Source organism: Acinonyx jubatus, chromosome A1 (assembly GCF_027475565.1).
Source record: "Acinonyx jubatus isolate Ajub_Pintada_27869175 chromosome A1, VMU_Ajub_asm_v1.0, whole genome shotgun sequence".
Classification (NCBI taxonomy): Eukaryota; Metazoa; Chordata; class Mammalia; order Carnivora; family Felidae; genus Acinonyx; species Acinonyx jubatus.
Genome location: NC_069380.1, coordinates 166,698,051 through 166,723,585, shown reverse-complemented (window position 1 = coordinate 166,723,585; position 25,535 = coordinate 166,698,051). Strand labels below are relative to the sequence as shown.

General features: G+C 33.0%; 1 protein-coding gene across 5 annotated transcripts in view; it reads right to left on the bottom strand.

Annotated features, from left to right (window-relative positions):
* FER (FER tyrosine kinase) overlaps positions 1 to 25,535 on the bottom strand; it is a 433,226-nt gene that overhangs the window by 221,017 nt on the left and 186,674 nt on the right. For all 5 annotated transcript variants that reach the window (XM_027036479.2, XM_027036470.2, XM_053225532.1 and 2 more), the window contains 3 exons: positions 24,105 to 24,197; positions 13,294 to 13,497; positions 3,658 to 3,780 (listed from right to left, as the gene is read on the bottom strand). In XM_027036479.2, coding sequence (XP_026892280.2) covers positions 3,658 to 3,780; positions 13,294 to 13,497; positions 24,105 to 24,197 — 420 coding nt within the window. The remainder of the gene's footprint in view (positions 1 to 3,657; positions 3,781 to 13,293; positions 13,498 to 24,104; positions 24,198 to 25,535) is intronic.

The window sequence follows — 25,535 nt, the reverse complement described above, 5'->3', positions numbered from 1 at the left end:
TTATGTCTCTCTGACTAATTTCACTTAGCATTATATCCTCTAGTTCCATCCACATAGTTGCAAATGGCAAGACTTCATTCTTCTTGATTGCCGAGTAATACTCTATTGTATATATATACCACATCTTCTTTATCCATTCATCCATCGATGGGCACTGGGCTCTTTCCATACTTGGGCTATTGTTGATAGTGCTGCTATGGGGCTAGTTATAACACTTCATAGGACTATGTAAGGATTAAATGAGATAACGCACATGAAAAGCTCAGCAAGCCCCTGGTCTAACAATTGCTCAATGAATTCAATGCTTCAACAAATATTTAATGAACCTCTGCTATGAGCAGGCACTGTTCTAAGCATGGGGGCTACAGCTGCACTAAATGTTAAATATAATTCTGGCCTTTATGGAACTTATATTCCACTTGGGGAAGACAGACAAGTAAAACTATATCATATAAAATAATTTCAAGTAAATACAACTGCAGCAAAGAGATATTAAGAAGCAGAAGAGGGGAATAATAAGGAAGTGAGGTATTATTTCACACTAGGTATTCAGAAAAGGTCTCTGTGATGAATGACATTGGAATAGAAACTGAACTCAGTAAAGAACAGGTTCTGTGCATCTCCAATGTGCTTGCTAACAGAAGAAGGATGGTGATGGGTGATCAATAACCCCTGTTACAACAGTGCCTTTTATCCTCCATTCTTTTCACAAACTGTGGGAAGCAGCACAGGAGAAATCAGCCAGTGGAGGGTGAGGGAGAAATGGCTTGGGCACTAGCTTTATTATCATGAGAAAGTTAAATAATTCCTCTAATTCTAGATTGTCTAGTTTCTTGTACTTCTGAAGATAAGAAAGATAATCCTGTGGCCACCGTGTCCTCCAGTTAGGCATTATGATGATATATTTTCATGGGTAAGAAAGAAATAAATAGGAACTGAGAAGTCAGTTGCTATAAACAGAAATTAGATTGAGACCAAAATAGCACTCTTTATGTAGGCTAAAAATGAAGACTGGCAAGACGGAAATGAGATGTTTTATAGCATATTATATGGTCAAAGACATTAACTTCTTGCACAAATTAAATCAAGAAATAGATTCAAGTTATAAGACTATAAATAATTTCTCAAACGAAGATATATAATAGATAATACCACCATAATATAATCCATGTCAGTTTGTTATTCACTCATAATTGAAAACTGTCTAATTTTCACAACTCTTTTTTGTGGTTTTCTTTTAAAAGAGTAATATGCTTCATTAAATAAAATGCATAACAATATTTACAACAAACAGATAACAAACTGCATATTTCAAGTACCAGTACTTTAGATCAGGTTAAGAATCAGCTGGATAAACTTCAGATTTCTACCTCATAAAACAATCATACATAGCTCCTTAATCTTCCAGGGCTTTCAGTCTATAGAAGTTATTTTCATAGCCAGTGCTATATAAAATGATGAGATAGATAATCAGCTCCACAGCCAGTGCTGGGAGTTTGAGAGAAAGAGAATAATTGGCCATGTAACAGTCCAGACAATCTACTCCATTTATCTAGGCTCGTTTCATGGAAATTTTTATATAGAGAAGGATATAGCTTTATTTGAAATTATATATTCCTACAAAAGCCCAGATCTACATTTTTATGTGTCTCTTTTATGGCTTTGGTCTCTCAATTTAGACCTGGCTAAGCAAGTAGAAAATGCAAATATTTGGTTGGCTGTAAAATGGGCTATCAATATTTTTGAAAACCCAGTTGTATATCTTGTTGAACTAACATGGCTAGAACTGCACTGAAATTTATTTCATGCTGGAATTAAAGTTCAAACTTTTACATGTACAGGTTAAGTATACAAAACTCCTGTCACTTATAGTACTAGTGAGAGGGCTATGGTAGAGGAGATGTCGAAGACAAACTCCAGACTTATGGTTTGAGAAGCTAAATATTTGGTGGTACAGATTTCCCCCATTATCCAAAAGTTTGCTTTAGGCCACTCTGCTTTTACAAAAGACTTAAATTGGTACCTGTTTTTGTTAACCGAAAGAAATTCGAAGAAAATTTTCACTTTTATGAAATGGTAATTGCTTCTTTGCTTTATGCCTTTTGCCTACAAAAGATTTCAGAGAAACACTCTACTTGTATAGTGAGGAAAACTTGTACCATTTAATAAAAAAGGAAGAACAAATTTGGGGGTTAAAGGTGATAAAATCAAGTTTTAGGTAAAGAGTGGAAAAATCTCTTATGTCTTTTGGGAAAGATATAAATGTAAGCTAGAAATATAAATTTGGAAGTCACTGATACGTAAACAGTACATGAAGCCATGGGAATTGCTCATCTTAAAGAAAGAATCCCTAGAATTCTGCAGAACAACAGCAGTTATCCATTGATGGAAGAGGAAACACTGACAAACTTCTCTGTTTTACTACAGAAAAATATGAACACCTGTTTTAAACTAACAGAATTTTTATAAGGTTTTCTCAAATTAAAATGGGGGGAAAAGCAAAGAGAAATATATAAATGAAGAATGAACCAATCACATAGTTCTAGAAAACTGTGCAAGAAGGCCAATGTCTTAGCCACAGAATTAGTGTTTAGCAACTGACTTTCAAAATCTTCTGTGAAAGCAATGTCAAGGCTCAGCCCCTCAGTAATGACTGAGTAATAGAATGTGAGAACAAATACAGACATTAGTTCTAGACTAACAAAGGATAGCAACAGTTTTTTTTAATTTCTTTTTCTGAATCTCAATGATACATTAGCATTCTTCCAAATAACACTTCCTTCATATTAAAAGTCATTCCTAGATATATAAAAATCAGATTAGCAGATATTAACCTACCAGGTTGTATAGCTGTTTATGGCCACACTGTTCTTGATAGTAGATGGCCTCCAAAGAAAAGGACTCTTACCTACCCCAGGTCAATTTCTGAAACATCAAAAGTACTCAGAAGCCAACCCAGCTCCATTGCTGCACTTTGGTCCAAGCCCCACAGATTTTATCTTAAAACACAAACCTTCTTCATACCCGTTCCAAACCTTATTAATCTCTTAAAGCATATGAACGTAATGTGTTCTGTGTTCGCTCTTACAGTTAAAAATTACCCAGAACAATCTCTCACCTCACTGCTTGTCCCCACATAAGAAACTTATAATTTATTGTATTTGAAGAAAATAGTATAGTTTTTTTTAATTTCGAGTGTCTTAAAACATATTGTAAACTTAACATCCAAAATTAAAATTCTAATTTACTCATAATTGCTGGACATATTCTTTGACTTTTACATCTTAGAATCTTTCATAAACTGAGCCTTTCAAAGTCTGAACCTTACAAAGTAAAAGAAAGGCCTCAAGTGTTTCAAGGAAAACTGGGAAGGAAAAAAAAAAAAAACAAAACAAGAACAGGCCATTTGTAAACCAGCAAACACTGAATAAAAAGGCAACCCATCCTAATAAAACCAAGGAACTAGCTGCCTTAGTTATATTAGCACTAGTGGTAATCACAAAGTCCTTATGTTTCCAAACTTCTATAAATAATCTAAGAACTTTATTTGTTGTGGTAAATGTTAACTCCCAAAGCATTATATATATATATATATATATATATATATATACACACACACACATATATACACACACACACATACATACACACACTCACCTTAGGAATAGGGTTCAGCAGAACTACACCTGATTTCTTAGTGATGACCTGTTTTGTTGTATAGTGATGTTCTATTAGTTGAGGAATGTTTGAAAAACCAGTGCCTTCAAATCGATACAGATTCTGAAGAAAAAACAATAAAGTAGAATAAATATAAAGACATTGCTTCAGCAAGACTACATTAGCAATAAATTAGGTTCCAATAAGAAAATTTACTATTATTGCACAACAATATGAATATACTTAACACCACTGAATGGATTCGATGGTAAAAGTAAAACTAAATATATAAATAAAACTCCAACATGCTGAAAAATTTTACCTTTCCATTGAGAACTTACTTTCTATAATGATTAAACAAAATTCAGACTGTTAAAAAACAGTTTGGAAAAAACAAGAAAGGAAGAAAATGAAAAACTAAAAGGACCTGGAATGCATTTTGCCAAATGATAACGAAAAGAAATAAAGCATGAGATATGTGTGAGTTAATGAACAAAAAATGCATTTACATTATGTTTATATATGTCCCATTTGATAAATCTTCCAAAATAAAAAATGTCAAAAGTTTGAAGATATTATATCCAATATAGTAATAAATATCTGAAGACCACCTCAGATGATTGACAAATATTTCCTATTTATCAACATAGTAGTAGTTGGTATTTCTATTACTGGGGTTATTCGTGTATTATTCTTTCACTAAAAGCACCTAGTCATTCACACACCATTAACAAAGAAATAAAATGCACAGTGACAAACAACAAATATCAGCATGCTCAACTCTTACACTTCGTGATTTCAAAACATCACAGAGGTAACATTTTCTCAAACTGTGACACAACCCCTTTCCTCTATCTTCCTATTTAAAATAGGCATACAATAACCATATGGATGAATTGATAACAATAAATTTAGCATTAAAAAATATCTTGTTGGCCACACATTTCAATGCAGGAAGCAATGGAATGCAACGTAATATAATAAAAACTTCTTTCTGATTGTTCACAAAGTGCTTGCTCATACCTAAACAGGTGATATGTACACATGCCAATATGAATGTGCTCTAAGAAAACTATGTTAAGAAATAAGAACTTTAGAAACTACCAAAATGTGGATACTATTTACATTCCTGGAAGATTACTTTCCTAGTTAAAAGATTTAAGAAATTAAAGCTCTTTTTCCATAGTATAAAATAAGATTAAGTTTACCAGAATTGAATTTATATCCAACCTTTAAATGGATATTTGTTTCATCAAGTGAGGGACAAACAGGAGCTAGCTTACTGTAACACCTAACCATAGAATATAAATTCAACCCAAGGCAGTTCGTGTTAGAAACAATTCAGAGCAGTTGTTAATAAATTGCCTAAAGAATTTTTGTACATAGCAGTCAGGTCTGCTATGATATACTGACAATGATGTTTAAGAATATTTCATACTGAAGACACTAATATATTATTAGGCATGCAATGCACTGAGCAAGTTCTCTCAGGGTCTCAGTTCATTCATTGGTGAAACAAATATTTGGATCTCCTCAAAGAATGGGGCTTGACCACGTATCAATATACAAAACACTGTGCCCAGTATATGGCACATAGTACACAGTCAAATATTAAATCACCAAAGCAATAAGAATCCTTGGACTATAAAAAATTATTCCAGGGGCGCCTGGGTGGCTCAGTCGGTTAAGAGTCCGACTTCGGCTCAGGTCACGATTTCGCAGTTTGTGAGTTCAAGCCCCGCATCGGGCTCTGTGCTGACAGCTCAGAGCCTGGAGCCTGTTTCCGATTCTGTGTCTCCCTCTCTCTCTGTGACCCTCCCCCGTTCATGCTCTGTCTCTCTCTGTCTCAAAAATAAATAAACATTTAAAAAAAATTATTCCAAATCCAGATATAGGAAAATAAACATTTTCAATGAATGCTTAAAAGTGTAAATTAAATTTTCTCCAGGGATCATCATCATCTGCAAGTAATCAAATATCTTGGAAGGCATTGTTATATGAAACTGATTAAGAAATGAAGAAATGCAAAAGGTTATAGAAGTGAAACATGTAATAACAATATAAACAACCACAAAATTTCAACCAAATATACAGTATTATAACTTGAAAGACTCTGAGAGTAAATCTTAAGCATTCTCACCACACACACACCAAGTATTTAACTGTGTGAGGCGCATGGATGTGTTAACTGTCTTGATCCTGGTAACCATTTTACAAGGTATGTGTAACAAACCATCATGTTGCACATGTTAAATGTACACAATTGTATTTGTTAACATTTATTGACAATATTTGTCCATAAAGTTAAAAACATACCCACTGTTTTCCCTTTGTCTTCTTTCAGTCTACTCTTAATACAGCAGCAGGGGACCCTGTTACAGCAGATCATTCCATTACCTTGCTTATATTCTTATCTCCCTCAGAATAAAAGCTAAAGTCTTTACCATGGTCTTTAAGACACTATACAATCTGTCCTCTATCATCTCTCTTACCTCATTTCTAACCACTACCACTCCCCTCCACTTCCCTCCAGTCCCCCTCATTTCCTTCTTCTTTTAAAACACACTATACACACTCCTTTCTCAGGGAGTTTACATTTTCGGCTTAAATAGTTTCTCAGATGGACATATGGGTAATGGCCCCCCTACTTCCTCCAGTCTTTCAGCAGATGTCATCTTTCAGTGAGGTCTTCTTTGGCCACCCAACACAATATTCAGAATCCATTTTCTCACCCCAACTAAATTTCTTATCTCCTTTTCCTTATTGAATTTTTCTCCTCAGAAGTTAACACCATCTAACATCAAATATATTTTACTTTTTATCTTGCTCTTCGTCTATCTCTTCCTCTAGAATGTAAGCTCATGAGATGATAAATTTTTACATTTGCTTTGCTCATCACACTATCCCCATGGTCTAGAACAGTGCCTGGCACATATTTCTTAGATCAATAACCACGTATGAATGAATGAAATATAACGCATATTAAATAACTGAAGTTAAAGAAACAAGTAAGATAACTTAACCTGGAAATCAATACTGAATAGTTCAGACACCTGCAAACCCAAGATACTGAAGTACAATGTTGAATAGAAAGCAAGTAACATGATAAAATTCACAGAGAATCAAATTTCAAATCAGCCGCTAGTGTTATAATGTCTTATATAAAATTCCAATATACATTTATAACTAGAGAAACATTTGAATAGAATAATGGGAATTTTCATTTAAGAACATATCTAGCTTTTAGTTTAAAGACAGTTTTCTGCCACTGATGTAGTAATCATGGTGAGTGAATACAGTGAGTGATACAACAGCAGTACTTAATTCATGGGCTGAAGTAAGAAACTGATTTCTAGCAATTATCTTTTTAAAGTGATCATGTTGACATCAGTGAAGTTCTCAGAGTCCTAACTGTGCAAAACCGATTAACTCACTTTCCTAAAGATGAAGATAAAGTAATGAATCTAGAAATGATGCTAAGACATACGCTTATAAAGTTCAGCTAAGCATCAAACTCAGGTCAAGAGTAGTACATTCACAAAAACTGTTGAGGCCTTGTTTCTTGATACTCTCAAAATTCCGAATATTATAATTTGACATTGTATAAATCTGTATAAATTTCTTGTAGCTCAGATGACATGAAGTTCGGTTCACATACAAAAAGATTCTTTTTTAAGTTTTTCTACACGGCTTTGCCAATGGTATCACAGAGAGAATCCAGACTAATCTATAAATCTAAAAATTGTTTTAATGTTCATATTTATTTTTGAGAGAGAGAGAGAGAGACAGAGTGTAAGGGGGGAAGGGCAAAGAGATAGGGAGACACAGAATCCAAAGCAGGCTCCAGGCTCTGAACTGTCAGCACAGAGCCAACACGGGGCTCAAACTCACAAACAGTGTGACCATGACCTGAGCTGAAGTTGGACACTTGACTGAGCCACCCAGGCATTTCCAGACTAATCTTTAAATAAGACACTTTTCTTTGGAGCGAATGTTGCTACTAATGATCTCTTAGGCAAATTCCAAAAGAAGCAATAAAAAATAGTAGAAAATAAATTTTTGCAAATTTCTACAAAGATCATTTTGTTGACTGTCATTTGTATTACATGATTAGATATCATGTAATATATCATTGAAAATAAAAAGTATGAATAAAAAATATAACTCAAATTCTGTAAAATAAAAAATATATAGATACATATAATTAAAATATATCCAAAAAATCTCAAGGAATAGACACTGAACTGTTATGTTTTCACAACACATTTGCTACATCTAGAATTTGTTTCTGAGTTATCATTGTGCTACTTAAGAATCAAATATGCATATGTATAAAAAATACATAAAAACAGAATCAGATTTTCTTGCTATACATACTTGCAGAGGAGTGTTATACAAGGAAGTCAGATAGAACAGAATAAGCACACAAAAAATGAGAAGTGGCTTCAATGAATGTATTAATTTGAAATAATATGCCTGAATAGACCTCTTGAAAAAGAACTCAGAACAAGCCAGCAGAAGGAAGGAAGGAAGGAAGGAAAGAAGGAAGGAAAGAAGGAAGGAAGATCATTTCTGAAAGAGGCTGAGACGAATATGCTAAACAAAAAACAAGAAAAACTAAAATACTCCTTTTCTTGGTAAAATACCTTAAAATGAAAATATAAAACATAAGTTCTAGCTTTGTCAAATGAAAACAGCTCATGGAATATATAAATATATAAATAACTCATTAAACCAGTACACAGGAAAGATTGTTAGAGAGTTTGGGGAATAGTATTAATAAGGTTTCTGTATGGCTTTCCTAAAAAGCCAAGTTAGCTTTCTTTTTTATTTTTTTTTTATTTTTTTTCCCCAACATTTATTTATTTTTGGGACAGAGAGAGACAGAGCATGAACGGGGGAGGGGCAGAGAGAGAGGGAGACACAGAATCAGAAACAGGCTCCAGGCTCTGAGCCATCAGCCCAGAGCCTGACGCGGGGCTCGAACTCACGGACCGCGAGATCGTGACCTGGCTGAAGTCGGACGCTTAACCGACTGCGCCACCCAGGCGACCCCCAAGTTAGCTTTTATTCATTCTTCAGATGTTGTCTCAAATTTAACATCCTTAAGTTTCCCAATTAAAACCTTTTATAGCAACATGTATCTACTTTACATCTTTTATTACATTTTATAATTATATATAGCATGTGTGATTTATAAATGACTGTGAACCTCCCCCCTAGACTATAAGCTCCACCATTACATCCCAGGGCCTTAAAAGTACTTGTTCAATCATTATTTCCTGGAAATCAATATTAATGAGGTTTTGGAATGGCTTTAATTGTTAAGAAGAAAGTCATCTAAGTCTTTAATTGTGTACCAGGGACACAGAAAATGATATCTCGTGATAGTTTCATTTTGACTTTAAAGTATTTCTTGCCTTTTCTGGAGTCCTTGAATGGTATTAGAGCAATTAAAAAGATTCAAAGTATATTATATAAGCATATAACAATAAGGCACAAACTTGGAACCAACTGTCATTCAAACAAGTTTTGGATTACTCACTTTTACTTAGTTTTCCTTGAGATTCATAGCATGAATTTAAAAATACATGTAGTTCAAAGAGCCTAGACATTGTGGTAAAAGAACAAAGTAAACCTATGTGGTATGTTCTGAGACTGACTCTCCCAGATCTAACTGGAACTTGGCATATGATGACATCTAATAAATACCTTTTGAATAAACCAATGATTTAACACATTCAGATACCCAATTTCACACAGCAATTACAGCCTCCACTTTTGGGTTATTTTTGTTTTATTGACTCATATCCCTGGGACTTACATGTTAGTATTTGCTGAATGACTAGATAAGGAAAAAAAAAAGATGATGATATGCCATTACATAGAGATTTTTTTGTTTTAAAATATTTATCATTGTGTTCTTGTAAATTCGTCACCATATATTAATTCAAATTTCTCAGTTCAACCATTCCTAATTCTGCATCTTTAATATTTATCTGTTCGTGAATTCTACAAATGTCTCACTTACTAGGTTTTAGGTTCACTAAGAAGTAGGCCATACATTTTTCACCTTCATGTCCTTACTCTGAATAACATGGTACTCTACAAAAATGGGTTTCTAACAAATGACTGTCATATAAATAAATTAGAGAAATATAAATTGGCACTTTCCTATTAATAATAAGAAATTCTTTCTGGAGTATTTTGTCTAACTACATGTATTTTTGTTTTATCATACACAAAAACAAAGATTTGTGTATATATTTTCTTATCAAATGGAACAAAACCATTTAAATCTCTGTGAAAATCTATCAACATTTATGACACAAAATAAACAGGTTTAGCTACAAACACTAAAGATGTTTAGATGCAAAGTCTCTTACATCAAGCACCCTAAACAGGCTAGTAACTATGGAAAAGGTCAGTGAATAACAACGAAGATTACAGAAATTGAGATAATCCTGTATGTATGTGTGTGTATATATATACACCTGGATTTACAAAATTAATAAATTTAGCATCTAATAAAAATTACAACTTAGGGTGCCAATGTGGCTCAGTCGGTTAAGCGCCTGAGTCATGATCTCACAGTCCTGAGTCATGAGTCTCACAGATCTCAAGTTCAAGCCCCATGTTGGCTCTGTGCTCAGAGGCTCAGAGCCTAGAGCCTGCTTCAGATTCTGTGTTTCCCTGTCTCTCTGCCCCTTCCCCACTCGCACTCTGTCTCTCCCTCAAAAATAAAATAAAAACGTAAAAATAAATAAATAAATGAATAATTAAAAGAAAGTACAATTCTTGCTTGAATAAGACCAAAGATAGATATTCTCTCCTAGAACAGTGAAAAATGTAAAAATTAGAAGTATCTGTGTCCATCTAGATTCATAGTGTTCACATAATGTTCACAGCAAGCAGAGTTTCACAATCTGTTAAAAAGTAACTGCAAAGACTGCTGGGGGCTCAATCAGTTAAGCCTCCGACTGTTGATTTCGGCTCAGGTCATGATGTTCTGGTCCTGAGATCAAGCCCCAAGTAGAGCTTACTACAGAGTGTGGAGCCTGCCCCTCCCCCACTAGTTCTCTCTCTCTCTCTCTCTCTCTCTCTCTCTCTCTCTCTCTGCCCACCCCCGCCATCTTTCTTTCTCTCTCAAAATAAATAAATAAACTTAAAAAAAAAGTAACTGTAATATGGGGGTACCTGGCTGGCTCAGTTGGTTAAGCATCCGACTCTTGATTTTGGCTCAGGTCATGATCCCAAGGTCATGAGATTGAGCCCTGCATTGGGCTCTGCACTAGGCGTGGAGCCTGCTTGGGATTCTCTCTCTCTCTCTCTCTCTCTCTCTCTCTCTCTCTCTCTCTCCCCCCCCCCTCTCTGCCCCTCTCCTGCCCCTACATCCTCTCCTTCTCTCTCTCAAGAAAAAAAAAAAAAAACAACAAATAACAAAAAGTAACTGTAATATGTAGCCAAAAATAAATAAATAAATAAATAAATAAATAAATAAATAAATAAAAGCTTCAAAATAATTGCCATCCTACACTGCAGTTGATAGAGACAATGTTGTTAAAAATAGCATTACTTGTGATTGTGAATACCTCAAACCTTAATATATAAATTCCAAAACAGACATTCATTACTATTTAAATTTCACAAATAAATCTCACGGAAACCCAAAAGAAACTTTTTAAATTAACTTTTCCAATTACATGGATATTTCATATAAAGTACATTTTATTTTCTCTCAAGTGATGTCATCAAACAATGGTAAAAATGTCTAATATTTGCAAAGTACCTTGCACCTTATGAAATACATACTTACTGATTTGATTCTCACAATTTTGGTACCAGCTATTACCCCCATTACAAACCAGAGAGTTTCTAGAGTACAAACTGGGACAGAAACCCAACTCTTTTCATACCAAGTTCAGTGCTTTACCCACTTTTTGGTATTTTTCCTACTTTCTAAAATCTCATCTTTCTTTATGTCTTCCTTTCTCAGTACACTTGTCCCCTCATTTACATACAGCTTTTATAATCTACTACTGGATTATAAACTCCTTGATTGGACTATAATAGGCAATCACTAAATATCTCATAATGAATTCCCCCATTTATTGGCCCCTTTCAGGCAACAGGTATATGAGGAAGGAAATGAGATAATTTTAGCTCATGAACGATTTACCTATACAAATTGAAAAAGAATTTAAACCTCCCCAGTCTATATCACCTTAAAACTTCTTTTTTCAACTAATTTAAGAGCTCAACATTATATAGTGAGAATTAACTAAATAAAATTAGGCAGTAAAAAACCTGAGGCATTTACAGAAATACAGGCACTCTCATGTGTAACAGAGATCTTTGCAAAATTTCAGTGACAGAAGGAAGCTGAATAAAATCTTCAAATGTGAACCTGTAACAATGTGTTATTTTTAGAATATATTATGCTATTCATTTTAGTCACTTAAAACTAAATGGTGATATTAAAGACAAGGGATAATTTGCAAGTAGACCTTTTCCTTTTGGTTTCTAAGAATAATTTAAATTCCTACATTTTAAACTATGTGGTAATAAGGGAAATATTTCAGTCCTGTTTAATGTATGACATATTTTTAAAATAGCAGCTGTTAGAGCTTAGTAAATAGAGGGAAACATTCATGGAGCGCCTGGGTGGCGCATTCGGTAAAGCGTCCGACTTCAGCCAGGTCACGATCTCGCGGTCCGTGAGTTCGAGCCCCGCGTCAGGCTCTGGGCTGATGGCTCAGAGCCTGGAGCCTGTTTCTGATTCTGTGTCTCCCTCTCTCTCTGCCCCTCCCCCGTTCATGCTCTGTCTCTCTCTGTCCCAAAAATAAATAAACGTTGAAAAAAAAATTAAAAAAAAATAGATGGAAACATTCATACAAATTTTAGTTTACAGTTTACCAATGACCTTTCCTTCTGTAATTCACATACCATTTTATAAATAAAGCCAACATGGTCACTGATTTTAACACGGAAGTTTATCTACATCCATAACTTAAAGGCACAAACAAATTATGAGACCTTTCCAAGATATGAGGAATGACATACTACTAGAAACAGTAGGTTGGATGCATGAAAGTAGGAAAATATTATTATCAAGGTGAGGTCTGAATACTATACTAAATTAACAATGAATTAATTAATAAATGAAGTGTTTGAGGGATGCCTTGGTGGCTTAGTCGGTTATGTATCCAACTGTAAATTTCACCTCAGGTCATGACCTTGCAGTTCATAGGCTCAAGCCCCTCATCAGACTCCCTGCTGACAGTGCAGAGCCTGCTTGGAATTCTCTCTCTTCCTTTCTCTGCCTTTGCCCTGCTCACACTCTCTCTCTTTCTCTCAAAATAAATAAACTTTAAATGAATTAATAAACTTCAAAAATAAATTAAATGTGTAACAACTATTTTTAATTTCTAATATTTAAAAATACATATTTCCTTAACAAGATTAACATTTTAGTGAATTTTGGCACACTGTATTGAAGAAATTCAAGACAAAGTAAAACTAAATACTAAACATAAAATGTTACAGGCATTTATCACAAACTATTCACCCTCTTATTATAATTTTACTGCAATGAATTATGTCAAAATATACATATAAACTAAATTGGAAACGTACATCAACAAATTGTATGATAAAGTGTCTCCTTTGTCCATCAGAATATACAGAAAGGACATATTCACCAGGTTTCCCATGACTTTCTCGCACCAAGAAGTCTCCTTGTTGTTTTAAAAGTTCTTGTGCTTCTATTCTGGGAATTGCACCGTGGTACCAGTCCTGTTCTGCCAGGGGCTTCTCACTTATGGAGACTGCATCAGAGTACTTGAGCAAACATTGAAAAAAAAAAAAAAAGAAACAAATTAGAGAAAATGGGAATTCTTGCTGGTAAAATTTATAGTAATTATAAATACTTCTTACTTATGTTCCTCCTTTTAATTAACTGACCAAAAGTCACATAATGAATCTGAATTTTTCATAATTAAAAAGATATGTATCTCCTGGAGCACAATATTAGCATTTAGTGTTGGAATTTATAATCTTATTCATCATATCATAAAGTAAATCCATAGATTTAAAATTTACCAACCAGATAATTACGATAAAGGGGGTATTATCAGAAAATTGTCACAAAACGACTTCATTTTCATTTAAATTAAAAGTTGAGTTAATTATTTTTATGGGAAAACTCTCAATGACATGGGCGGTAGACTGCCCATATGCTATATTTTAGAAGCAATATCTAAGGCTTTATTAGATGCTGCCCTGCTGTTATACCTTCCCATTCTTGCTCTCATTTCCCTGACTTCCTTAACCATTACCTCTGCCACATGTCTGGTCCTGACCCTGTAGAGCAATGGCCAATAAAGCCTTAGGAGATGCAGTATCATTGAAAATCACTAACATGAAATTACAAACATGTGGCAAAAACAAGGGAGGAATATTAGCCATGAGCATGGCAGGAAACGCCATGAGCATGGCAAAATTATCTGTTATTTTAGGAGGTTTCAAATGCTAATACCGAATAACAGATAACTAAAGAACTAATTATATCTCCTTGAAATTTTCTAATTGGTAATAGATGGAAACTGTTTCTAGTTACAAGTAAAAGGTACGTTTTTATTATCCAAAGAACTAAATTGCACTGGATGGTTAAGAGTACTCTATGGCTGAGGTACAAAAATGTGCACTAACTCTTAGGATTCTTAGAACACAATATGCACAATGTCTCATAAGAAAGTAATTTATAAATTTCCTCAATTGTATAAATTGGAAATTAGAATTAATAATAAATGAAAGGCAAATACTCATAGATAAGGTTTCTCAGGCTGACATGATGAACTGTATATAGGGACAAAGTGTGAATCTTTGTGGTAAATGAAAACTAGTTCTGAAGACAGTCTTCATTGTTTTGTACCACTGAAGAGGCCCAAAAGATATTGGTACAAGTTCTATTTTATATGATCTAAAACCCATCATAATGATTAAAAAAAAAGAACCCTGAAAAATCCCAAATAGACTTCAAAGAAGAGTTCACATTTTGGTTTCTATTACTTCCACTTATGATATACTTAATTCCTTTACTATATACATGGTATGACTTACATGAAAATTTTTTGTAAGGTAAACAAGACTCATTCTTTTAGTACTAATTATGATTAAATAATATTTCAAGAAAATTTTAATCGTGTTCCCCAAAACAGATTTAAAGAACAAATTACATAAAGAACCAGCCACAACTATGAGATAACAGTGCCTTTAAAGACCAATGCATTATCCACACAAAATTAACTCTTTGTGTATACTGATACTAAGAGTTTATCATTCTTAAAGCAGGTCGCCAAAATTATTAAATATATCTTTCCCAAAATTTTATCACAGCGTATCTCACTATAACAAACACCAACATTGTTACTGTAATAGAATATTTCCAAGCCCTGCCCATGGCAAAAATTTTTTTTCATAAAAAATCAATAAAACAAGAAATTCAATGTCACCTCTTTGCAAAGAACTTGTTTTTATCATTATCTTTCAAGAAGGTCTACCTATTAGAAAGGCATCGCAAACAAGGATGTCACGTGCCTCATTCCTTATCCTATTCAACTTATCCTCCCAAATTTTGATTTATTTAGAACTGGAAAAATGCAGAGCCTGGAGTATTCATTAAGTCAGAAGGGCATCTGAAGCACAAAAGCTGAGCTAACACCAAGAAATTCATTTAAGGATTTGAATGTGAAGAATCTCTTTGGGGGGAAAAATCATCCTGGAAGAACATCTAAGTTTGTTTATTTGTTTGCTTTAAAAAAAAGAAGTGAATGGGAAAGAATTTATATTACTATTTCACAGGGATTATACACCAGTTGTTTGGATTTATTAGTTTTTTTGAAATAAAGAGCTGCTGTTCCCCAGCTCCTAGACAATATAAACTGTAAGCTGAACTGTGAGTGTGCATGTGAACTACACATATGTAGGAAAGCCCCCACCCATCCCCTGTCTGGGTCTATCAGGTTTTACAGGGACTTCTCTGCAAGCATTGGAAGGAATCTTTTTATTAATATGATTTTAATTAAATTCCAATACAATTTTGCAAGCTTGTTAGTAATAGAAGGTAGAATGTTTCAGCAACAAAATCCAACATCCCAAGAGCTGTCATAATTACATCACAAAGGAAATGAAGCTTTTTACTGCAAATATCAGTAGGGAAAGATTTTTCCTTGTCAGTAAGTTATCTAAAAATTTTGCCCAAGATATGGGGAGGAGGGGGCTTCTTTTTAAAGTTATAATTAATCTAATACAATTACTGAGTTATACTTGATAAGACAATCTTTCCTGATTAATTGGGCTAGCTGTTTAGTTATTTTCTCTGGGCCTGGTTCTTAAAGGATAGTCCAGTAAAAACATACTGGGATTAGTCAAATCAAATAATTGGTATAAATGAAGATGCAATGGGTAGTCAATACTAGAAAATGAAAATATTTTTTTTCTTGAGGAAAGAATAAGAGCCTATTTTTTTCTTATCCTATTTCAGGATAATTTTCAAGTACGTAAAGAAGATTTGTATGCCTTTATGTCAAACATTTCAGTGCCATATGAGCTCCTTTTTGAGAAGTAAAGAAAAATATTAAAAAAAAAATCAAGAGTGCGTGGCTGGCTCAGTCGGTAGAGCATGTGACGCTTGATCTCATGATTGTAGGTTTGAGCTCCATGTGGGGTGAAGAGATTACTTAAAAAAAATAAAATCTTAAAAAAAATCAAAGTCTAGATTCTATTAAAATTAGGCACCGAAGAAATGATTAAAAAAAAACAACCTAAAGTAAAACACCATGGAAAATATATAAGTAAACCTCTCAAGGAACTTGAACAAGCTAAGTAAAACTTCAACACAAACATAAAAATGTTTAATAATTTTTTAATTATAAAAATGATATTTAAGTACCTTTTCTATTCTTATATAAATTTAGCCATTAATTTAATAATCTAAGTAAAGAATTATTTCAAATCTAATTTAATATTACATTTGGGTGAGACCAAGTAACTCAGGATTTTAAACATTTCTCAAAAATTCCATAAAGACCCCTTTAATTTTATCACTGGAAAATTTGAGATTAGGAATCAAACATCATACACTCAGAGGTAAGAGAATCACCAAACAGTTGCAAAAGGTTGGAAAAGGTCTATTGAAAAGGAATCTGCCTGGTGGTAGTAAAAGCTATTTTCAGTGAAAGAAAAATGTAACCATAGGTAGAAAATATATTTTACATCATTTAGAGTTTGACAGTTGAATAAAAACATAAAATGAGAATATGAATAATAATGTTCTTCTTGCCACATTTTTTTCAAATTACTAAATAATTCCATTTTGAATTTATTGAATGAGTTAACTCTTAAAACAACGAAAAATAAAAAATAGCCCAGGTATTTGATCTTAATGATCATTGCCTCAGGCTAGACAAACAGGATGTAAATTAAATACAGCAGGGTTCTGTCTTTATAAGGCACTAAAGTCTATCTGTATTCTACAAATTCTAATGTTTTTAGCAGTAAGGTAGAACTTACCACTTTTTTTCATGCACTGATATCTTTAACCAAAATAAAGGTACTTCACCTAATGTTTATCTTCCACAATGAAACTAGCAACAAAACTCTTACTCACAAATTTCTTGATTTGTTGTACTTTTTGAGAACCTGAGTTTGTTTAGTATTTAGCTAATAATACAACTGTTGCCTAGCATCAAAACTAGGCAGAATTACATGCTGATCAGATTTGCATTCTAATATAATTCTTTCCAAAACTTTACCTAAAAAGATAGACAAGTAGGCCAAACTCAAATATTAGCCTTACTTCCACAACTTCCCATTTCCTTGATTGCCTTTTTGTGCACCTTCTTGAATCTTTCATAAGAGACACTATCTCTAGCAAAATATATTTTCTAAAAGTCTTTCATTTTTGTTTTAATGCTTCTGCTTCCTCCTATACCTTCTGATTTGCTCTGACTTTTTTTTCTTCTTTAGTTCCCGTACTCTTCTTTTTATTAGTAATCATTTTCTTTTTCCACTTTAGTATTTTTATCCATTTGCTTTTTCCAATTGTACTCATGACTCTCATTCATCCTCTTTTATCTGATCATTTCACTGCATGTTTTCTACACTTTTATTTTTTCGTTAACAAATATTCTTTCCTTAAGCTTATACAATATTATATATACAATGTGCCACAATATCACTAATAACACATTTAAGTCAATTAACTGTATTCAGTGCTAATTTCATGTTATACATATCAACTAAAACTATTACCAGATCATTCTAATAACTCATATCTCAGGAAATTTAAATGTTCATCATCAAGTTGCAACTGCTTGTGAAGAATACAGTATCAGTCTGACATGATCAGATCATTGCTATAAGCATTTGCTCAAACATATAAAAGAAGAGGGTGCCTGGGTGGCTCAGTCGGTAAGCATCCGACTTCAGCTCAGGTCATGATCTCATAGTTCATGAGTTTGAGCCCCGTGTCAGGCTCTGTGCTGACAGCTGGAGACTGGAGATTGCTTCAGATTCTGTGTCTCCCTCTCTGTTTCTCCCTTGCTCCCACTCTGTCTCCTCTTTCTCAAAAATAAATAAGCATTTTTAAAAAAGGTCTTAAAAAAACAGATATTTGCTCTCTATACAGTAAAAGTATAGGTTATAGAAAATAAATCTGATAAGTCTTTCTTAAAAATTATGTGTGATAATGATTCAAAACTAGCAATTCTGAGAATAATACTTAGTTTTCCTAAACATAACTGGACAGTAGAATTCAGTGTATGTATGGCAGTGATACGACGCAAGAATTTTTATTTTTATTTTCCCTTTTTTCTCATTTTCTACATCTTAGTGTCTGGGGGACAGGAGTGACTACAAGCAGGGGAGATAAATTAAAACCATAAGAGCAAACAAAGACAACTAAAGTTTAAAATATATAATATTTAACCTGAATTTAACAATATGCATTGTTAAAGGAAGTACAAGGTTGCTTTCCTAGGCTTAAAGGAGAACACTAAAGAACACAAGCAGTTTATTATGTTATGCTTGAAAAAAACTGCATTTCCCTATGCCAATGGTGGTAGCTAAGCATTATAATACTACTAGCATTATATCGCTGTATGACTTAAACATAGCTGAACTATAATTTTCTAATTTTTTGAAAAGAAGTGAGCAAGAAAATCTTATTTGCTATATTATTCTATATAATGGAAGCATATCTTTATTTTCCAATGTTCTTATTTTCTAAATTTTAGTATGAAGTGATTCTAAAATTGAAATAGCATATATGCCAATACAGTATAGAAAAATATGAATCTTAAGGAGGCAAGAGTTGAATAATTTAATAATTCTTCTGAATTATTAAGAACAGTTATTTGGACCAAGATGTGCTTTATTCTGGTTTTAAAGTACATTTTTCAGAGAGTGCTACTATTAGAAAGGCATTATACACTTCATAGATCAGTGATACAACTAGTACTCACAAGGGGATGTAAGATGGAACAAGTTGTTTGCTCCAACACTTGCTAGGGAAATCCTGTAGTAAAAAGAGGGCTCTGAGAAAGGGAAGTATTCTTGATATGGCTAGAACAGATCTCATTAAATATAATGTGGCTCTAAGACTTACAATGGAAATGGACATGCATGGTTACAGTAGGCTTCCAGATTATGCAATTAATCCTAATATCTCTGGCCCTGACTTCAGAAGCAGTCTCTGAGAAATAGTTCTTAAAGCAAAATTATAACCTCCTGCAGCATGGGGAGATGCTGGATGTACAGTAGTTCTCTGAGTCTAGAAGTACTAATGATTGGTTATTTCAAGCTTTTAGCACATTGAGGAACACATTCTTGCAGCTATTATATTAAAATACTATTCTGATCATAACAATAAGTATTAAACATACACCATCAGATGCTATAATTCGATTAAAGCCAAATTCATCTATCACCTAATTATCTTACACTCTCCCTGCCATCAACATTGTTGATGGAAGTATTATTCCATGAGACTGTCTTCAAATAAGCTCTACATTGTAGCCACACTATTAAATATGTTGAAATAAATAGCTATGGCAAGTCCAATGGGAATTATATAAAGATAAATACTAATTTCATTTCCCTATGTAAAATGTGATTAATTTCCTTATTTTATCTAAAATTATACTTATACTTCTAATTTTTATATGTTCATTTGAATAAAGAAACAGTGATTTCATAGTTGTTACTTTTTTAGGATTTTAAATTAAATGTTCCCACACACAAAAGAATGGATTTGGACCTCCGCTGTGTACCATATACAAAAATTACCTCATAATGGATCAAAGACCTATATATATAAGGCAGAACTATAAAACACTCATAAGAAAATAAAGGAGAAAATTTGTATGGTCTCGGATTAGACAACAGTTTTTTAGATATGACATCAAAAACATGTGCCAACAAAGAAAAATGGATAAGTTGGACTTTGTTAAAATTAAAAACTTTTGTCAAAGGCACTATCAAGAAAATAAAAAGATAATCTGCAAAATGAGAAGAAAACATTTGCAAAGTATATATCTGATGAGGGGCTTGTATGCAAAATATATAAGGAACATTTATAACTCAAGAATTAAAAAGCAATCCAACTGAAAAGTGTTCAAAGAAAATGAACAGTCTTGTCTTTGAAGAATGTATACAGTGGCTAATAAGCATGTGAAAAGATGTTCAACATCTTAGTCATTAGGAATATGCAAATAAAAGATATACCACTTCACATCCACTAGTATGACTATAATTTTAAAAATTGAAAATAACAAGTGTTGATGACATTGTAGAGAAATTAGAACATCCATATACTGCTAGTGGAAATGTAAGAGTGCAACCACTGTGGAAAACTGTTGGGCGGTTCTTCAAAAACTTAAACATAGAATCACCATGACCCAGCAATTTCCAGGTATATAATGGAGAGAATTGAAAAATACATGTTCATGTAAAAACTTGTACATCAGTGTTCACTGCATCATTATTCCTAACAGCCAAAAAGTGGAAACAACCCAAGTTTCCATCAGCTGATGAATGGCTAAGCAATATGTGATAAATTCATAGAACAGAACATTATCCAGTCATAAAAAGAATGAAGTATTGTCACATGCTACAACACAGATGAACCTTGAAAATATTATACTAATTGGAAAAGACTAGACACAAGAGGTCACATATTATAGGATTCTATTTATGTGAAATGCCCAGAACAGACATATCCTTCAAAAGTGGATTAATGATTGCCAGAAAATGGGAAAAGGAGAGAACTGAGACTAACTACCATTGGGTATGGACTATCCTATAAGGGAGATGGAAATGTTCTGGAAGCCAACAGTAGTGATAGTTGCACAACATAGTATACTAAAAACCACTAAGTGTACACTTTAAAATGGTGAATTTCATGTTATGTGATGTATACCACTATAAAATATTTTTAATATGCTTAACTATGTAATTTTAGTAAGTTTTTTTATAGAGAAAAAATCATTTAGAATAAAAAATTATTTCTGTTTTATATTTATCAAATAAGAATACTCTAAAAAATACCATATTGTATCAGAAAAAAAATTTTAATTATGATTAAGTAGTCTCTAAGACTTAGATTATCACACTTAACACCTGAAACCTTCACATTCATACTAAGACTCAAGACCTCAATTACTCGTGTATTTGAGGGGAAAACCCCTCCTTCAAATAATGTTACGATAACTAACATTTTAGAGAAAAGGTTGTGCACATCTATTCCTAGTGAAGAATAGCGTCATAAACCGCAGACTGCCTCAATCTTTTTGGTTCATGAGCTTACTAAATAAATCAGGGAATACCAAAGGGCACTTAACTGATAAAGCAATGATCGTCTTCAGCTTGAAGATGCACCAACTGGGCCCTGAGGAAGTGAACATTTTCTAGAATTCTCAGTTACAGAGAGAGCATTATCTTAGAAGAAATGGGCATCTCATAGCTTTGAGAACGTTCATAATTTATGAAAAACCGATCACAATGTGTATTTGAATGAGGTACATGCTTTGTGGGAAAGGCACTTCAATTTATTTCAGCTAACAGCAGTTTGTTAACACCAAACTTTTACCTATGTCAGTCACTGTCAATTTGGTAATTTTACTTAAGAATAACGTAAAGACCATTTTTAAATGGAAAAAATAACATGTAAATACCTTCAATAATTAAAAAGTTATGATTTGTACCATTAATTCATTAAGATTGTGCATATTATGTCTGACGTAATTTTAGGATAGCCAACTCTATATAACGTCATCATTTTGAACTAACTTGATTTCTTCTGTTTCTATATGTAAATGAGCACGTCTTTCCATACATAAAAGAAAAAACCCTCTCACCCTCTAATCGACCCTGACTTATCAAAACAGGCTCTGGCTGGAGCCAAAAGCTGAAGTTCTCATAACTATGACCTTCAAAGTGATGTATGTAACTTGAAGCCTCAAAAGCCATGGCTGCATTCCTAGACAACTGTCTCCAGGGCATCCCAGGTTGTGGGGAAAACAAATGAACAAATATTGGGAGTGTTCGCCCATGTCCACTATCAGAGAATTCTTATTTTTCTGTCACTAGCTAAAACTTGAAGCTCTAAATTCCACTCTCCTAATTTTACACCTAATAACCCTGAAGATAACCTTGAGTTTATAATAAGCCCTCCTTCTCAAGCATGTAAAATAGTTTACTAAAGGAAAATTGGGCAGAGGGATCACCTTTCACAAATTAGCTCACCAATAAACTGCTACTAGTTGCTGGCAAAAAGACCACTCACCTAAGTGAAACAAAGGTGAGTCAATGACAACTATGTCAAGTGTTTCACTGAACTATTTTCATGTTAAATAATTTTATGAAGTGCAAATGAGGTATTTGAACGTTTCCTTTTAAGAAGTGATGTTCCTTTTTTTTTCCTCTTTTTGAAGAACAGATCTGAACATTTTCTTTTAAGAACATTTTTTTTTCTTTTTTAAAAATGTTTTAAGTATTTATTTTCAAGAGCTCTTCTTTCTTTTCTTCAAATAAGTTATCAAAACCTGTCCTCATAGTCTCCAGAATTGGCCACAGATTCCTAATCAAGTCCCCTATACTTTATTTTGAACATCAAATCATAATAAATTAAGTCCTATGAACTACTATTTATCTGTGAAGTTGTAAGTCATTAACTTAAGAAAACAAGAGTAGGATATGGGTCTTAAAAGAGACTTACTCTATCATGCAGTTTTTGCCTATAATTATTTTTATTTTCATTTGCTATTAATGCCACAGGAGATGGTCTGATGAGTTCACAGCCCCTCCCTATTGCCATAGAACACTTCTGGATATCAGAAGTGACAATAGGAGCATTGAAGGCTAACACTGAAGTAGAAAATCTCTTTTATATAAAAATATAATTTTCTTTCTTTTTAATTAAAATACCCGATGCTTTGCCTTAATTGTGTATAAAAAGAATGTTGCTTGAGTGGAATAAATATGGGAACCCGTGTTACATATTCAAAAGGAATCATAGCAAATAAAATCCAAAATGTGACATTTTACTAATCTATAGTTAGGAAATACTTTGTTTTTCTAAATAAGACCAGGTCACATTATTTTAAACAGCTAAACTTTTAAAGAACAAGAAATAATATTAAGATATTATGAGGTAGAAACTTGGAAAAGATGGGAGGGAAAGCACATAATTAATTTGTACTGAATATTGTTGTTTTGATCATCATTCAATAAGACCATCATCTTAAAGCTCTATTGTGAATGAGGGATAGCTAGGAAAAAAAGTTTGATAATTTAATTTGAAAGATAATGAAGTAAGAAAAATACTTTAAAATTTTATATATAAACGGAAAAAGAATATACTTCATCTTGTTTGCCTATGGCTGTTGTTACCTAGAGATTTATAATATTCTATGCACTAGTGTTATGCTAAACCCAAATTTCAAACAGACTTGAATAACATTAAAATGTTTTTAAAAATATGAACATGCATATAAACTGATATTTTCAAAAATACATAGATAATAATTCCTATCATTAAAAAATGTTTCACTGGAAAATAAATTTTCTATGCTCTTCTTCTAATAAAGCCACAAAATACATAAAATGTTTCCTAGAATTATTTGTCTGTAGTACAGGAAGTCTGCAATAAAAGTTTATTTTTTTCCTCCCATATCAGTGTTACATGTAACTTTATACATATATGAATAGATTCATATGCATACAAAAAGCTATATAATGTACCTTGTTTTCTATTTGTAAGGACAAATTTACATACGATATTCACTGTTTATCAGAAAGAAGCTAAAAAAAAAAAAGAGAGAGAGAAGAAAAAGAAAGAAGCTAGACAATGACTATTTTCAGTAGCACATAGAGTTCATCCTACTTACTGTTGAAGAGCCCAGTGCAGATTTTGGAGACCTAATTATTCCAGCAATTGAATGACGAATAGACTCAAACTTGGAGAGCTTCTCCTTTCTTTCCTGGAGAGATTAAGAGAGAAGCCTTCAGCAATAGTAAACTAGTTTACACACATCTATGCTGGGTATTTATGTATTTATCCACCGCTTACCACATCTTCCAACTAAATAAAACATAATCCTGAAATTTAAGATGACAAATAATCAAATGCATATAAACTCTATAGTTTTTTACTTTCCTGGTCCCTCAAGAAATGTCTTGATTTGGGGAGCAGTAAGAAAGAAATAAAAATTCATAAGAGGAGAGAAAATGAGAAATGCAAAGGAAATTCATGGGAATTTCATGGGAAATTCAAGTATTAACATGCAGGAGAAGAAAAAAAAGACACAATTTAAAAGGAACCAGTCTAACACAGATTTCAGATAGCACTATAGTTGTAAGGGATTTTCAAGAAAGAAAATAATAGGGAAAAAAGAGGAGAACTATACTGAACACATTTTTTTAAACAGTGAATCCCAGGGCTGCCTAAGTAGCTAGGAAATTTCACAAAGATTCGCACGATCATGATGACGATGATGATGACCCGATCACTGGAGAAGGACAATGATGAAAAAGTAAAACAGGAAGGGGATAATGGTAGAACTCCACTAAGGGAAGTCAATCCAGACTGCTACTTGCTTTAGGATAAATATTTCCAAGTATCATGCACCACAGTTGAAGGAAACTTTTCCTGAAAATTTCATATCTTCAGATCCATTTAACAAATGCAAGTTAAGGGTTGGGTAAAAGGGTAGAAAAGAAGAAAAAGAAGAACAAAAATGAAAAACAGAAGGTAATAAAGAAGCATGTGTGAGGGCTTGTAATGGAAGGTGGTCAATTTTCCAATAATGACTACACTTCAACTGTTAATCAGTAGCAGGCAAAAGAACTCAAGACCTTATTGCCACATGCTGTATTTCCATGTCTTCCATCAGCTGTGATGCTCAATTTTCCTCATCCCTGGAAAATAACTAAAGCAGGCCACAAATAACATCTTCTGTTTCTTTTGTCTCTAACATGTTGGGTATGTGTCTCTCTGTAGTAAATGCAGACATCTGTAGCCATATGTTCTCTGATAAACACGGTAGTTTCTGAAACTCACTCTTCACTTCACTCCCACTTCATTTACTTTTCATTCTAATAGTTGCAGTACTAATATTCTTTTCATTCTACAAATATACACATATTAATCATTTAAAATAATCTTACAAATGGTAACACATGTATAACACATAGCAATATATTTATATGTAGTATATATTATATGTAGTATATATTATATGTAGTAATATATTTATAGTATGTAATATGTTTACCCATATTTATATTTATAGTATAATGTATAATATAATGTGTTTTCA